Raw genomic sequence first — 16978 nt, 5'->3', positions numbered from 1 at the left:
GTCAGTCAGTCAGTCATTCGGTGGGTCAGTTTCGGAGGACTTCGAATCCCGTCTCCGTTCCTCATGGCTCTACGAACAGCATCATGGTTTTACCTGTCTCTCTTTCTGGTAAGTTTTCACCTGATGTAGAAATTGTCTCTGTGGCTGCATGGCAGAGCTAATTCCTAAAGTGTGTAAGACTGTACCTGCAGCTATGGGTGTTTAAGGTCAGCTTGATTGGCTTCAACACGCATATGGGTTGGCATGGAGGTAGTGTCCATAAAACAAGGGGAATATATTCTTACGATAGACTTGCACAGAAAAAAAGAAATACAAACCTGAAATTGGTTCAAAGTAATTTCCATTTTCTGCATTTTCCGATGAATACCCCCCACCTTCCCTTCCCTTCCCTCCGCCTTTGTTGTCTTGTCAGAAACATTTGTGGCTGCAGATGGGCTTGTGTTGTGTCAGTGTGATGCCTGGCTTTACACTCTGGTTTACTTGCTGCAACCTGGTTTCAATTCGTGCACCAAAAAATAAAGTACAAAACTTAATGGATCAATGAAGCTTGCCTTAGGATCTAAAGAAATGGGTTAGTCAGAATAACTTGTGGTCTCATCTATAGGGAGCGAACGGCTGGCATGATCTGGATAACACGGAGTATGACTGTTGGCCCATCGACAATCCAAATGATTACAACATGATCAGCTGTGGAGGTAAAACCTTTAAATACCTGTCTGTCTGTACGTCTTTCTGTTTATGTCCCCCCCCCTTTTCCTCCCCAATTGTACTTGGCCAGTTACCCCACTCTTCTGAGCTATCCCGGTTGCTGCTCTACCCCCTCTGCCAATCCAGGGAGGGCTGCAGACTAACACATGCCTCCTCCGATACATGTGGAGTCGCCAGCCGCTTCTTTTCACCTGACAGTGAGGAGTTTCGCCAGGGGGATGTGGCATGTGGGAGGATCACGCTATTCCCCTCAGTTCCCCCTCCCCCCTGAACTTTTGACTACTGTTAGTCTGTTTTAAATTCTTAACAGTATCTGTCTGATACTGTTAAGAATTTAATATGACTATTGTGTCTGCCACCTTATTAATTGGTCACATGGCAAAATGAGGCTCACAGCTTACCCTGTTTTGTGAGTGTAATGTACTATGAATGGATCATTCTGGTAATTTCTATTACTAGACTTTGATCCCAATTTAGAGGAAACAAGAATTTATTAGATTAAAAATTTAGACAACATGTTGAAGCTATTGAAAAAGGGGTTTGGCCTTTTAAGGCCACACCACTGCATAAATAATTTTGAGAGGCACTTTATGTATTTTACATCATTCAGTACCAGTACTTAGGGTTCCAGAAATTATGGATTTTCCATCATTTCAATCCCAGTTACAGAGAACCAGACATTTTTTTTTCATCATTGCGTACCAGTAGTCAGAGTAGGTGGTTTAAAACCGGATCAAGAGCAGAGGCTATGGTAATAACGTCTTTCACTTTTTCAGTCCATGATGAAGGTGATGAGATCAGGAAGAAACCCACCAACTGTCATAACACAGTCACAGGCACTGAGCAGGGGCCTCTGCTGCATACATGTAGATTTCAACCCAAAAATGTATTCCAGAGACTTTAGTTTTTATCCACTACACTACTGGTGTGGTGGGTAAATTGGTGATCAGTACCAGTATTACATATTTTGCAATGTTCAGTAGACTACTAGTGAATAATAATGAGCAATAATATCAGGGACACTTGAGAAATATAAGGCCTACCTGTTTAGAGGTTTAGCCAGTGCAGCGCCAGTTCTGTATCGGGGCTCTTGTTTAGTTTATCTCAACACTACCCACACACTGCCTCGGCTCTGGCTCAGGCCTGTCACTCAATCCATCCCATATGACAATCTGACACTGTTTACATTTGCCTGATTTCTATCAACGGTTATACATGGCTTGGATGTGCTATACAACTGATTTCCAAACATCAATACCTTACAGACTCTCGGATTGCTCTAGGGAAGTTAGTTTATCGAAAAATCGTAAACACTGAAATGAACTCCCAGAGCACAAGTAGGAATAAGCTGAGAGGGACCAGCCCAGCCTGCGAATCTTCATGGTCCAACTGCCCTCCTTTCTGCATCCTGTGGAAATCGACGCATCATACGGCCTTGTCCTGGCCGAATGGAACAGCCCCAAGCTGCACAACACACCATTTCTCCTTTTTTTGACCCCCCCCCTTTCTCCCCAATTGTATTTTGGCCAATTACCCCACTCTTCTGAGCTGTCCCGGTCGCTACTCCACCTGCTCTGCCGATCCGGGGAGGGCTGCAGACTACCACATGCTTCCTCCGATACTTGTGGAGTCGCCAGCCGCTTCTTTTCACCTGACAATGAGGAGTTTCACCAGGGGGACGTAGTGCGTGGGAGGATCACGCTATTCCCCCCAGTTCCCCCTCCCCCCCCGAACAGGCGACCGGCCAGAGGAGGCGCTAGTGCGGCGACCAGGACAGATACCTGCATCTGGCTTCCCACCTCTAGACACGTGTCTGCAGGGATGCCTGACTAAGCTGGAGGCAATGGAATAGACCGCTACGCTACCTGGACGCCTCCACCATTTCTCATTCAACTGCTACAAATCGGCGAGAAATGGGCCAAAAATGCAGGAAAAATCATTGAAACGTCATGATGACAGAGCCAGACGTTGGTAGGCAACATGGTGCCTGTCAAGCACGCAACACAGGCTCTCAGCCAATCACAGCGCATGTTGCAAAGATCAAAGGATGGCCAGACTCTCTCTATACACGGTGCTGGACCAGGACACATACCCACATCCGGCTTCCCACCCGCAGACACAGCCAATTGTGTCTGTAGGGATGCCCGACCAAGCTGAAGGTAACATGGGGATTCGATCCGACGATCCCTGTGTTGGTAGGCAACGGAATAGACCGCCACGCCAACCCGATGCTTGAAACGGCTTTTTTAACACGTGGTTGTGGTCCAGATACGGTACGGTACCGGCTGAGTGTGGTGGAGGAGGGGGTCTCTGATGATACTGAGGCTTGTTAATGACAACGGCCTCTATAGATATCTTTGGGAATCAGACCTGCAACCTTTTGGGGACCTGACAGTCTCTATGACCACATGGCTAACAGTCCCTGCCAATTATGTGTGTAGTTTTCTGCATGTGTGTGTCTTTTTTTGTGTGTAAGGGAATATGTGAATGTATTTGTGTGTTTGGTGTGTTTTTATGCACAGATAAACTTGTAGTTTGTGCACACACACACACCACACACACACACACTTTGTGTGATTGCGTCCACGCTTGTGTGTGCGTGTGCGTGTGTGTGTGTGTGCGTGCGTGCGTGCGTGCGTGTGCGTGCGTGCGTGTGCATGCGAATGTGCCCTTTCCTAACGTCTGTGTTCCTGCAGGTCTGGTGATGGCTTGGGTGCAGCGTCCTCCTGAGAAAGTCACCAATGGGGAGGAGTTCAATGTCAGTTACACCGTGACGGCCTCGGATTCCTTCTATGAGTACGCAGTCAGAAACCGGATCTTCCACTTCAGGTGACTGCATACGTGTTCACCAGGAATCTGGACCCTCTGCTGAGTCTTTACAATGCACACACACACACACACACACACACACACACACACACACACACACACACACACACACACACACACACACACACACACACACACACACACACACACAGATGCAGGTATTTGTGTGGCACAACTGATCATCACCATAATCAAAGTTAGCGCTATGGTTTTTGGTGCTGTACAGGGTGTTACTTTACCAACAGCCCTGACATGATTTGTACATGAAAGATTCTGTTGTGTAACTTAGGAATGGGGGGAAATAGTTTTGGCTTAGACAGTATTATGGCGATAAGGAGAAAAAATTGTGATGGCACAAGTAAAGCTACTATACTGGTCTTTTATTTTGTCTGAACTTTTGTTGTAAATTGTAAAGTTGTAAATAATGTAAGTTGTAATTGTAAAGTTGTAAATTGAAATACAGAGCTGTAATAATCCCTTTATCCATTTTTCCCCTCTTCCGGGTTCATCGTCTCTTAGCGATGCTTCGGAGGCCAAAAGCTTCTGTCATGAGCACGAGTGTCCAGCAAACTGGAACAATGCCAACGAGATGAACTGCTGTGTTTACCATGCTAACATCCACTCCTGCCCCCTCGCCCTCATGGTTAGTCCCCCCCCCCCCAGCGTCCTTTACTGAACCCATTCTAACTCCAACTTCTTGCAGCGCTACCTGCAGGTCTCTATGTCGTCCACAGCAAAACAAATGGAGAGATTTCCCTTTTCCGTTCTATCCTTTTCTTAAAGTTGGACCAAAATCAGTGATCAGATTTAACATTTCACTTCTAAAAACAGCATAATAAGACATTCACCAGCAATTTTTTATTTATAAATTACCAGTATTGTGTTTTCTTATATTCTTTATCCATAACTATTCTCAATTTTCTAAAGAACTGTGAGGGAGTGGTCTACTCCTTTATAAATATTCCTGAGGTGAACTTTGAGTGACAACCCCAAGCAAGGTTTGGTGGTATGGGTAGGCGGGGTTTTCATATTAATGACTGATCTGATTGGCTGTATGTAAATGAGTGTCTGATATGAGTATCAGAAAAAAGATGGCTGAGAGAAGCTGAACTGGGGGAACTCTTAAAAATAGAAAAATAGAAAAGCTGAATTCTACCTTCTATACCTACTTGTATCTTTTTGTCAATATAAAGAGAGTACAAATTGCATGATAATTAACATGTAATGGTAGAAAATATTAGTTTTTCGATTTTGGTCTAACTTTAACAACAAAAAGTGGTCTGACCTTTTAAGTACTATGATGAGGATTATTGTCATATTTTTGGGAAATATTTTTCTCAGGATTCTGCTTGATACTGTGATCACCTCAAAACTACAGTGTGGTGTTGATGACTGATGAACAAATCGCTGAATAAATTCTTAAAATGCCATACATCCATTTTATTGAACAATTAAGTAAATTAATTAATATTTAATAAATACCCAGGCAGACAGACAGACAGACAGAAAGCCACCTTCACAAAGTACCATAGTTTGCTTCTGTTTTTTTACTGCCAATCATAATTGTCTAATTTGAACATAGAGAGCCGCGTCATTCACAGTGTCACTGTTTTCACAGAGACAAGGGGGAATATGTGGCCCCTGGATCCCTGATGACGGCAAGATAGTGACCCACACCGTGTCCAAAGCCGGCAAAATGACTCAGAAATACTGGATTTCAAAGGTAATCAAACTTGATCTGAAACATTGTTTCTATCTATCTATCTGTCTGTCTATCTATCTATCTATCTATCTATCTATCTATCTATCTATCTATCTATCTATCTATCTATCTATCTATCTATCTATCTATCTATCTATCTATCTATCTATCTATCTATCTATCTATCTATCTATCTATCTATCTATCTATCTATCTATAATAATAATAATAAACTGATATAGCGCTTTTTTAATACTCAAAGTCGCTTTACAATAAACAGGGTGAAACAAGATGACAGCTAAACAACACAGACATACAGGGGTGGATGGGAATGGGGGCTATGAGAGGGAGAAGCGGCAGCCACACACAACGCCAGCAGTACTCTCTGACTTGGACAGATACAAAGGGGAAAGAAAAACAAACATCATAAATCACAGATGAAGTCTGAAGACTTCATCTGTGATTTATACGTAGATCTATCTATCTATCTATCTATCTATATCTATATCTATCTATCTATCTATCTATCTATCTATCTATCTATCTATCTATCTATCTATCTATCTATCTATCTATCTATCTATCTATCTATCTATCTATCTATCTATCTATCTATCTATCTATCTATCTATCTATCAGTCTTTCAGGGTCTTTATTGTAAGCCTCTCTCTCTTGCTTCAAGTGTTTGTTTCTAGTCTTTCTTTTATGCCATTTACTAAATTTGCCTTTAAACTAGAAAGACTGGGATTTCACTCCTACCTAAAACGACCATGGGTGGTCAAAATGCTGGCCAGTTTTTAAACTCTACATTCTGTCAAGATAAATACCCATTTGAGATATTAATGCATTTAATGTGTTAGTATGTCTGTTAGGAAACGACTTACACCAAAATTAACATTTTAACAACTTTTTTTTTTAATAAATTTTATTTCTAGTTTTTCCCCTTATCCCACCCGATTAACCCAATGGCATATGGCCGGAACTCTTCTCGAATAACTCCCCTGGCTCACGTTTCCACAGGAAGGAGATAGTTGTAACACCAGCTTCCTTCAAACTTGTGTCGGCTGCTCTCGCTATTTTACATGCTGAAGCATTGCATGGATTGCATTACCTTCAGGCTGCGAAGGAGGCGTAGGGAGAATGCTTTCAGTTGCTTGGCTGCAGGCGCCCGGGTGGGCCAGAGGGGTTGCTGGAGAACGATGAGTCCCCGAACACTACACCGATCTACACCCACTATCCCTCGGGTAAGGGTGGCCTAATGAATGCCTTACCCCGTGGACGCTCTGGCCATGACTGGTTACGGCGAGTCTGGGATACGAACCTCCCAGCCACATGACGAGTGGGTTGCAAGAACGGCGGTTTATTCCGCTCGGCCACCAGACCGGCCCTCATTGTAACAACTTCAATACTATTTTTCAAACAATTTAACCTTCAGAGAGACGTGGTTGAACTTGAATAGCAAAATTTAAAAAGTGAAAAAATTACCAGAAAAACAAAACAGAAAACACATATTACTAATAGTTCTTGAATGTGTTTTTGTCTGTATGTTGCACTGCTGTGGGCTGGGGGAAACGGCATTTCGTTTCATTTCATGTGCGCAAGTACATGAGGTGAAATGACAAAGTGTTCCTGATTCCTTCATAATGTAACAAACGTAACAAGGCCTATAAAAAATGAAATGTAAAAAAAGAACTGAAAATAAATATTGAAACAGTCCCAAACAACAACCAAAACTTAAAAACTACTAGAATGACCATAGGCGTTCAAAATGACTGTCGGTTTTTAAACTCTATATTCTGTCAAGATAAATACCCAGTTGGGGTATTAATGCATTGCATATGTTAGTTAGTATGTCTGTTAAGAAACGACTGACACCAAAATGAAAATTTTAACAACTTTAATACAATTTTTCAAACAATTTAAAATGGCCGCTGTCCAACGCCTGTAAATACTGCAATCCGTTGGTGGTAGTCATGGTGCGTCTGTAACAGCGTCTGTACCAGACATGTTGGCAATAATCAAAAATAAAATTTAAATCAAATCAAATCAAATCAATTTTATTTGTATAGCCCAATATCACAAATTACAAATTTGCCTCAGTGGGCTTAACAGCAACACAACATCCTGTCCTTAGACCCTCTCATTGGATAAGGAAAAACTCCCTAAAAAACCCCTTTAACAGGGAGAAAAAATAAGAAGAAACCTCAGGGAGAGCAACAGAGGAGGGATCTCTCTCCCAAGACGGACAGCGTGCAATGGATGTTGTGTTCACGCAATTTACATAATAAAACATTGAAAGAGGATAACAGAATTATAATGGACATAAAATTTATGAAGAACATGATGCACAGGATGCCAAGCAGTGTCCACGTGCCAACGGAGCAGTCCAGGACCCAAGCCACGCGACTAGCATCATCATGTAATAAGAAAAACTTAGGTGAGGAGTGGAAGGGCAGGCAGCATCCAAATGGCGGCCACCATCACCACGGAGACCTGGGAGGAGAACCGACTGCACATGCATGCAAGAGAGACTCACATGACACCATTAATTCACAGAAAAAGAGAAAGGAGAAGACATCATTCAGAGAGAGAAAAGACATGTTAGAGAAGAGAACAGTTTGCAATAGTCATTAGCCATAATCAATTAAGTCATCAATTCGTCATAATCTATACTCGATAATCTCGTCGGCAGAAGAGTGGTTGGTAAATTCATTGAGACAGAAAACCAACCCGCCGAGTAATTTAGACTATTTCTCTAAACTGGAGAATGCTAGTGTGTTTCTAGGGCAGAGCAATGAACTTCACGAAGGAGATGATGTGACAAACACACGTCATAAACAGTGACATGACGCGCATGATCACGCGCAAGTTACGAGTGGCCGGCAAGTGGGCCGAAGATGGCATCAGTGTAATATGCGTTTTTATACAGCAGACCATGACGTCATGCAAAACGTGGCTTTAATCACCCCTTTGAAGTTAAAATGACTGAAAAGAACTGTCTGACGACGAAGTGGCTTCATGAGAACTTTTTAAAATGCTTCTGACCAAATTTTTGCTATTCTATTTGGGAAAACCATGCTTGCTAACATAGCTCACTCTTGCTAGCGTAACGTTACGTCCGCCAGGAAAGATAATTGCAGTGAATAACAAGGTAAATAAGGAGGAAGATATAGAGACTGTAGTGGAGAGAGTAAAACGTGCACACGACTACACGAAACAGCTCGCCGACAACAACTCAGTCGAATATCAATCTCTTGCAGAGACATCTGTTAACAGTCCATGTAAGAAAGTTATCCGAAGAGAGGCCCTGGAGTCCATAACAGACGCCACCCTACTCGCTGCAATCAACAAAATCGCTGAAAATCAAGACTCCTTCCTCAAGAAACTAAACTGTATTGAGAAATGGGTCAACAAGAACACTGACGCCATCCGCTCTCTGTCCACGTCTGTTAAAGTTGTTAAGGAGCAGGTGAGGGTTTACTACTAACGTGACAGAGATGGAGCAGAGGGTCCAATCTCTAACAACAGAGAACAGTGCTACAAGAGCGGATAAATGAGATGGATGCCTACAAGAGAAGATGGAACTTGAAGATATCTGGTGTCCCGGAACGAGAAAGCGAAAACGTTAAGATGACCGTGATTGATTTACTGTCCAGAGTCTCCCCAGGAATCAAGGATTCCCTCCAAAATTCTGTGGATGTGGCACATCAAATTGGGCCCAAGAAGGATAAGAGCAACAGAAGTTGTATTAACATGCATCCACGCCACATTATTGTACACTTTCTACCTCGCACACACCGTGATCGTGTATGAGCAGATGCCAACCACTCAGAAGTTTTGAAGCAAAAGAAAATCAAGATCACAGAGGACTCAACACGTAAAAGATGCAAGAGCCAATCTGTGGCCACTTGTGGAACAAATGAGAAAAGAAGGGAAGTTGGCTGGCTACAGTGGTTCATTCGCCATCATCGCTGGAAGAAAGATCTCTACACAAGATGGGTCACCAGATGGGTCAGTGACTGCCTTATCCCATGCCAAGATTTCTACTTGATATATTCTCTCCATTGAGGTTTCTGGGTGAATTATTTTATTAAGTTAAACGTACATGAAAGTTAACTTTATCTTAAAGGAGATTGTTTTGTTGCAGTGGTTATTGTTAGTTTGTGAAGGCTGACGTTATTGTCAGTGTGTGATAAAATGAAAGCTCAGTGGACTCAAGAACATTGCATTTTTCTACACGGTTTAGACAGTAGGCCTGTGGCTGTTGTAGAAGGGCCAGGTACATTTTCTATTTCATTTTCTATATATATTTTGTTTTTTTGTTTTTTATCATCAGCAGGTGGCACCAGTCTCCTTTCTAGACAGAATTTGTCTCCTTGCCTGCACCCCACTTCTTACAAGATGACTTCTTTCTTTCCTAATGGTACTGTTTATCTACAGTCCCTATTTTTTATCCATTGATTGAAGATTCTGAATTAGCTCCTCTATATTTAGACTAAGCCATTGATAGATACTTTACTCCTTGTTCCATTATCTGTTTTTGTTGGGGGGCAGTGCTCATTAAGTTAAGCACTTTCTACTTTGCCTTTCGTTTTCCGCATTCAGGAACTTTTGCCCCTTGTTTTCTTTCACAATTTTGGAGAGTGTATCTCTTTAAGTTTTGCAATATCGTCCTTGAGTCTGCAGTACAGTTTAACATAGGGGTGTATCATAATTCTTTGTTTTGCACTTTTTTCCACAGTTTAAGGTTACACACTTTCAAGTCTGTACCTATAAGGTAATTTTTTTTTTAGTATTTTGTCACAATTTTCTCTTTCTTGTTTTTCTCTGAATGTATGAGGGATAAGAGAAATAACCACAAGAAAAGCTTTATTTTTGTTTTGTAAGGCACAAAAAAAGACATTTACTTTTTACAAGAAGTGCATTCATGTCGAAGAGATGAAACATTTTGGCACAATCAGTGGGATGGAAAAGCTCTTTTTTTGTCATGGTTCTAATCATTCAGGGGGCATTATGATCTTATTTGATCAGCGATATTGGATCTATTAATGAAACACAACTTTCTTCTGACGGCAGATGGATTTTAACAGTTATTCAAATTGATGATTTGTTAATTATTTTAGCCAGTGTTTATGGTTATAATAGGACCACTCTAAATAACGTACTCCTTCAAGAATTGTCTACCAATATACTAACTCTAAAAAATAGATTTCCTTCAGCTGCACTCTTTATTGGCAGTGACTTCAATGAGGCCCCAGATTTGTATGTTGACAGATCTCCCCCGAGAGGTGTAATATTTGCTAGTAAGATTTGATTTACTAATGTCCCTTACGGCTTTCCGTAGCGCCACAACAAAGTCACGTGATGTACGTAACAACGTCAGTCGGAATCCGGTCGGTGAATAAACACCCAGCACGAGAGAAGTCGTCCTTGCTTTATTAATGTTATAAGTTAACATAGCCAGAGGGCACAGATCATTACATGGTGTCAGAGTAGCGGAGTTTAAATACCCAATATGGATTCGTACGGCGTTCCAGCTCCACGGATGGACTGGGAATCGGCGAACTTACCTGAAGCATGGAGACGATTTCGACAAACAACGGAGCTAATGTTCACGGGCCCCCTGCGCGGGAAGAACGAAGAGGAGAAATGCAGCTACCTCCTGCTCTGGATAGGGGAAAAAGGGCGAGATGTGCACAACACTTGGACACTCAGCGGAGAACAAGCCAAGAAGCTAGAAACGTACTACGATAAGTACACTGAGTACATCACCCCCAAAGCAAACCCGATTTATGCCAGATATAAATTTCATGAAAAGATGCGGGGAGAGAGTGAATCCTTCGAACAATTTATAACTGAGCTAAAGCTCCTAGTCAAAGACTGTGGCTACCCAAATGCCGACGAGATGGTCAGGGACCGCATCGTGTTTGCCACCAACTCACCCAGAGTGAGAGAAAAGCTACTTAGCCAGGGAGCTGAGCTAACGCTAGAAAAAGCCATAGATGTAGCCCGCTCACACGAGCTAGCAAAGCAACAGCTAACGTTTATGGGCCAGGGCAGCACACATGAAACGGTGCACGCAATAGGCAGAAAGACTTACAAACCGAACGCACCCAAAGCAGCTAACGCTAACTTCAGACAAAGGGACGTTAGCACCGCCGCCAGGGCGTGTAGCTATTGTGGAGGGCTACACGGCGCTAAAGCCACTTGCCCAGCTAAGGGTAAACAATGCATTAAATGCAAGAAGCTCAATCATTTTGCTAAAGTATGCAAGTCTAGCTCCCAGGGACAGACAAAGTACTACCGCGGCACAGTACATGCCGTCGGAGAGAACCCAGAAGAGTACACCACTGACAGAGAGCAGGAAGAACTGTACTTCGACAACATTACAGTGGAGAGCACCGCTGTGGGAGAACAGACAGAGCTGTACATAGACTGCATCTCAATAGAGAACAACGGAAAAAGCAACGAGCAGGCTTACGTAGAGGTTGGAATTGGCACACCTCCACAGAAGGTAAAGTTTAAACTAGACACTGGGGCACAGGCCAATACCATTCCCACCAACCTGTTCCAGGCGCTGTTCAAAAATGTGACACTGAAACCAGCAATACACAGACTCACTGAATATGGAGGAGGCGCGCTGAGCGTGAAAGGCACATGCAAACTCAAATGTAAGTACAGAGACAATGCAATGATGCTGGACTTTTACGTCATTGACACAAACGCCCCACCAGTCATGGCAATGAAAACATGCCGTGACCTAAACTTGGTAAAAATAGTGATGGCTGTGAGCGAGGAAAACAATGTCACATCACAGAGCATAATGGATGAGTATGCAGATGTTTTCCAGGGAATAGGAGAGTTCCCAGGCGAATGCACCTTCCGCGTCACACCAGATGCAACGCCGGTCGTCTGCCCGCCACGCAGAATCCCCATCGCCCTACGCAGCAAACTGAGGGACGAGCTTGACAGCATGGAGAAAGGCGGCATAATCTGTAAGGTAACAGAACCCACAGAATGGGTGAACGCACTCGTCATTGTTGAGAAGCCAAAGACAGGCAAACTTAGAGTGTGTTTAGACCCCAGAGCTCTTAACAAAGTGATACAACGACCTCACTACCCCCTCCCCACGCTGGAGGACGCCACCACAAAGCTTGCTGGAGCTGAGTACTTTAGCGTGTTAGACGCGCGGTCAGGCTATTGGGCCATCAAACTGAGCACTGAATCCTCAATGTTGACGACATTTAACACAGTGTTTGGCAGGTATCGTTTCCTCAGACTGCCATTCGGAATCGTGTCCGCTCAAGACGAGTTCCAGAGACGCGTGGATGAAACATATGAAGGATTGGACGGTGTGACGGCCATAGTGGACGATATACTAGTGTTCGGCAAGACTAAAGAGGAACATGACCAGCGTCTCAGAGCGATGCTGAAGCGCACAAGGGAGCGAGGGGTGAGGCTCAACCCCGACAAGTGTCACATATGCGTGTCCGAGGTAAGCTACTTCGGCCACACGCTCTCACACGAAGGCATCAAACCAGACCCACACAAGGTGAAGGCGGTCAAGGACATGCAACCCCCACAGAACAAAGCAGAGCTGGAGACAGTCCTCGGCATGATCAACTACCTCGCCAGATTTGCTCCACACCTCTCACAGATAAACTCACCCCTCAGACAGCTTCTGAAACAGGACAGTGAGTTTGTGTGGGATGCAGTCCACGACAAGGCGTTCCAAGAGATGAAGAATCTCATTACACAGCACCCAGGTCCAGTACTCTCATATTTCGACCCGCAGAAAGAGCTGCGACTCCAAGTGGATGCATCCAAAAGTGGCCTTGGGGCTGTCATGCTCCAAGATGGCAAACCAATTGCCTATGCGTCCAAGTCACTCAACAGCACTGAAGAAAACTACGCACAGATAGAGAAGGAGCTCTACGCTGTGGTCTTCGGCTGCAAGAGGTTCCACGAGTACATGTATGGACGAAAAGTGATTGTGGAGTCAGACCACAAGCCTCTGGAGGCAATACTAAAAAAGCCACTGGCAGCAGCACCACCCCGGCTGCAACGGATGATCCTGGCGCTCCAAAAATACGACATCCAAATCATCCACCGCCCCGGTAAGGACATACCGGTGGCCGACACACTGTCACGCAAGTCAATAGAACACCACGACAGTGACCTACAGGAAGGGATGGAGGCCCAAGTGCACACAGTCCTCAGCAACATCCCTGTGAGCGACACAAGACTCACAGAAATCAAGCAGGAAACAGCGCAAGATCCACAGCTCACCGCACTCAGACGAGCCACACTCACTGGCTGGCCAGACACAAAGAAAAAGTGCCCGCCCAGCATCCAGGAATACTGGAACCACAGAGCAGAAATCTCAGAAATGGACGGTATCCTGTTCAAAGGTGAGAGAATCATTGTCCCCCAAAAGCTTCGCAAGGACATGATACAGCGCATCCATGCCAGCCACCTTGGCGTGGAAAAAAGCAAATGCCGAGCAAGAGACTTACTGTTCTGGCCTGGCATGGGGAAACAGATCGAGGATGCGGTAGCAGACTGCAGCATATGCCAAGAACGGCGCAGCGCAAATGCAAAGGAACCAATGATGTCACACGCCATACCCGAGCGGCCGTGGCAAGTGATAGGCACAGACCTATTCACATGGAACTCACAGGACTTCATAGTCACTGTGGACTACTACTCCAGATTCTTCGAGCTAGAAAGACTTTACAGCTGCACCTCATCTGCCGTCATCATGAAGCTGAAAGCAGCAATGGCTCGACACGGAATCCCCGAGACTATCATCAGCGACAACGGTCCGTGCTACAGCTCTGGTGAGTTCCGCAACTTCTCACAGACATGGGGTTTCTCACACACCACCACAAGCCCCCACTACCCACAGAGCAACGGCCTCTCCGAGAAGACTGTCCAGACGGCCAAACGCATCCTGGACAAAGCCAAAGCTGAGAACAAAGACCCCTACATGAGCTTACTGGAGTATCGCAACACACCGGTGGACAACCTGAAATCACCGGCACAGCTACTGATGAGTCGGAGGCTGCGGTCCATTCTCCCATCAACAGCAAAACACCTGCAGCCACAGATCGCCAGTCAGGAGGATGTTCACAAAAGGAGAGAGGTATGTCAACAGCGCCAGCAGGCATACTACAACCGAACAGCCAAACCTCTGCCCCACCTGCCCGCAGGCACACCAATCCGCTTCCGGCAGGAGGATGGATCCTGGAGACCTGCAACTGTGGAAAGACCAGCGAACACAGAGAGGAGCTACCACATCCAAACCAAAGAAGGTCAGATCTACCGACGCAACCGTCAACACCTGCGACAAAGCAGAGTGAACACTCACACTACACACACACACACTTCACAGCAGACTGTTACCAGCGCTAACAACAACACACAAGCCCATCAGCAAGAGCATGCTGAACCTCCAGACACGAACAATCAGCGACAACCAGACACACAGCCTGGTTACACCACGAGGTCAGGTCGCACGGTCAAACCAAGACAAATCCTTGACTTATGAATGTAAAAAAAAAAAAAAAAAAAAAAAAAAAAAGATGAAATGTTATTACGGTGTCACATTTAGACAGGGAAGGAAATGTTTTACACTACTTTGTTGCAGTCCAGTTATATAAGAGTTCCATTTTCATATTCTTTCTTATTAAGATTGTATTCGTTTATAAACGTGCTCAACGTGGTCTGTATCTCTGCAGAGAAAGCAGCACTTTTCAGAAAAAGGGAGATGTAATATTTGCTAGTAAGATTTGATTTACTAATGTCCCTTACGGCTTTCCGTAGCGCCACAACAAAGTCACGTGATGTACGTAACAACGTCAGTCGGAATCCGGTCGGTGAATAAACACCCAGCACGAGAGAAGTCGTCCTTGCTTTATTAATGTTATAAGTTAACATAGCCAGAGGGCACAGATCATTACAAGAGGGAGAACAAGTAACTTAAACTTAGTTCTTAATGATTTTTGTAGCTGTCTATCATTATTAGATGCTTTTAGATTTGTACATCCAAACTCATCTGATTCATTTACGTGGTTCAAGGCTAACTTACCTCAGAAATCTCGCATCATTCTTTGGCTTATCTCCGGTTCTCTTGCACCCTCCTTTTGCTCAAGCACTATCTCTCCTGCTCCCCTAATGGACCATGCTGGAATTGATCTTGTCCTAAAGATAGTTTATATTTAGTTAATTGGCGTCCAATATCACTGTTAAACTCTGATTATAAATTGTTCACTTCACTGTATGCTAAAAGACTGAAACCCTGTCTGAACGAAATTATATCACCAATTCAGTCTGGGTTTATGAAGGGCAGACACATAAATAATAATATTCGCTTAATCCTAGATTTATTAGATTATTCTGATTTCATTAACAAAGAAGGAGTTATACTTTTATTTTTATTTTTTATTTTTACGAAGCCTTCGACACTGGAACACCCATTCATAAATGAAGCTTTACTTCATTTTGACTTTGGGGAAAATTTAAAAAAAATGGTTCACACGCTCTATAAAAATATCAATAGCAGTGTCTCTTTAGTTAACGGTACTTCACCTCGTTTTTATGTTAAACGAGGTATCAGACAAGGGTGTCTGATATCTCCGTTTTTATTTTTAATTGCTGCCGAACATATTAACCTATGCACAAGGCTCAGCGTTTTCAGTTTTTATTTTTCAAAGCCATCCAGCATGCCGAATTTCTCCATAAGAGGACACTGTTACATAACCCCACATGAACAGGAACAACTTTTGGATCCGTGGAAACATAAAATCTGGGTGGAAATCAGTTTAAAAATCTGGGTATTTTTCGGTGGAAATCGGTAAAAACCGAAAATGCTGTGCCTTGCCTATGCACTGTACATTGTACAAGTATTGAAGGTATAAAAATAGGAGAAAATAACTTAATAATTAGTCAACTGGCTGATGATACCTGTCTCTTTTTAAAGAATGAAGGTCAAAGCCCGGTCATATTGGAGGCTTTAAAGAACTTCTCTAAGGCCTCAGGCCTTACTATTAATCAGAGTAAGTGCAAAATTTTTAACAGTACTTAATTCTGCTAAGACTACAATAAGTGGTATAGATGTAAAAAAAATCAGTACGATATCTTGGTATCTTAATAAATTAGTCAGCGTCTGATAGAGTATCTGCCAATTTCTCACCTAAGATAGAAAAAGAAAAAAAGTCTTTAACTGTTGGTTGCAAAGATTTCTTACCGTACAGAACATGTACTGCTGTCAAAGACAGGAGGTATCTCAAGAATAATATACCCTGCCATCTCACTTTATGTTGATCCAAAGACATGTGCAGCCATTGATTCTCTCCTATATAACGTTATATGGAAAAACAAAACTGAGTATGTTAAAAGAAAAACATGTATTAGAAGCTACTCTTAAGGGGGCTTTAATGCATTAGACTTTAAAACAATCAATCAGATTTTCAAGGTCAGTTGGATTGAGTAATGTTTATCTACAAATAATTGTCAATGGTTTTATATTTCCAATTTATTATTTGATAAGTGTGGTGGCCTAAGATTTCTGTTATCTTGTAATTACAAGTGTAATAAATTGCCCCTCAAGCGTGCCAATTTTCACAAACGAGCTCTTGAAGCTTGGATGATTGCTTTCAAGCATAATTTTTCTCCACATTCATGCATAATATGGAACAATCAGCATGTATTATCTAGAAACAAGTCCAGATATATAAA

The 16978-nt window shown here is 43.2% G+C and overlaps 1 protein-coding gene across 1 annotated transcript in view; it reads left to right on the top strand.

Annotated features, from left to right (window-relative positions):
• The first annotated feature begins 243 nt into the window (after window positions 1-243).
• Window positions 244-16978, top strand: part of LOC130109931 (atrial natriuretic peptide receptor 2-like) — an 87478-nt gene continuing 70743 nt past the window's right edge. Inside the window, exons 1-5 of the mRNA XM_056276894.1 lie at window positions 244-249; window positions 605-695; window positions 3405-3537; window positions 4057-4180; window positions 5156-5260. Of these exons, the coding sequence (XP_056132869.1) occupies window positions 244-249; window positions 605-695; window positions 3405-3537; window positions 4057-4180; window positions 5156-5260 (459 nt within the window). The remainder of the gene's footprint in view (window positions 250-604; window positions 696-3404; window positions 3538-4056; window positions 4181-5155; window positions 5261-16978) is intronic.

The sequence above is a fragment of the Lampris incognitus genome, chromosome 3 (genome assembly GCF_029633865.1).
Source record: "Lampris incognitus isolate fLamInc1 chromosome 3, fLamInc1.hap2, whole genome shotgun sequence".
Classification (NCBI taxonomy): domain Eukaryota; kingdom Metazoa; phylum Chordata; class Actinopteri; order Lampriformes; family Lampridae; genus Lampris; species Lampris incognitus.
This window is presented reverse-complemented; position numbering and strand designations above follow the sequence as displayed.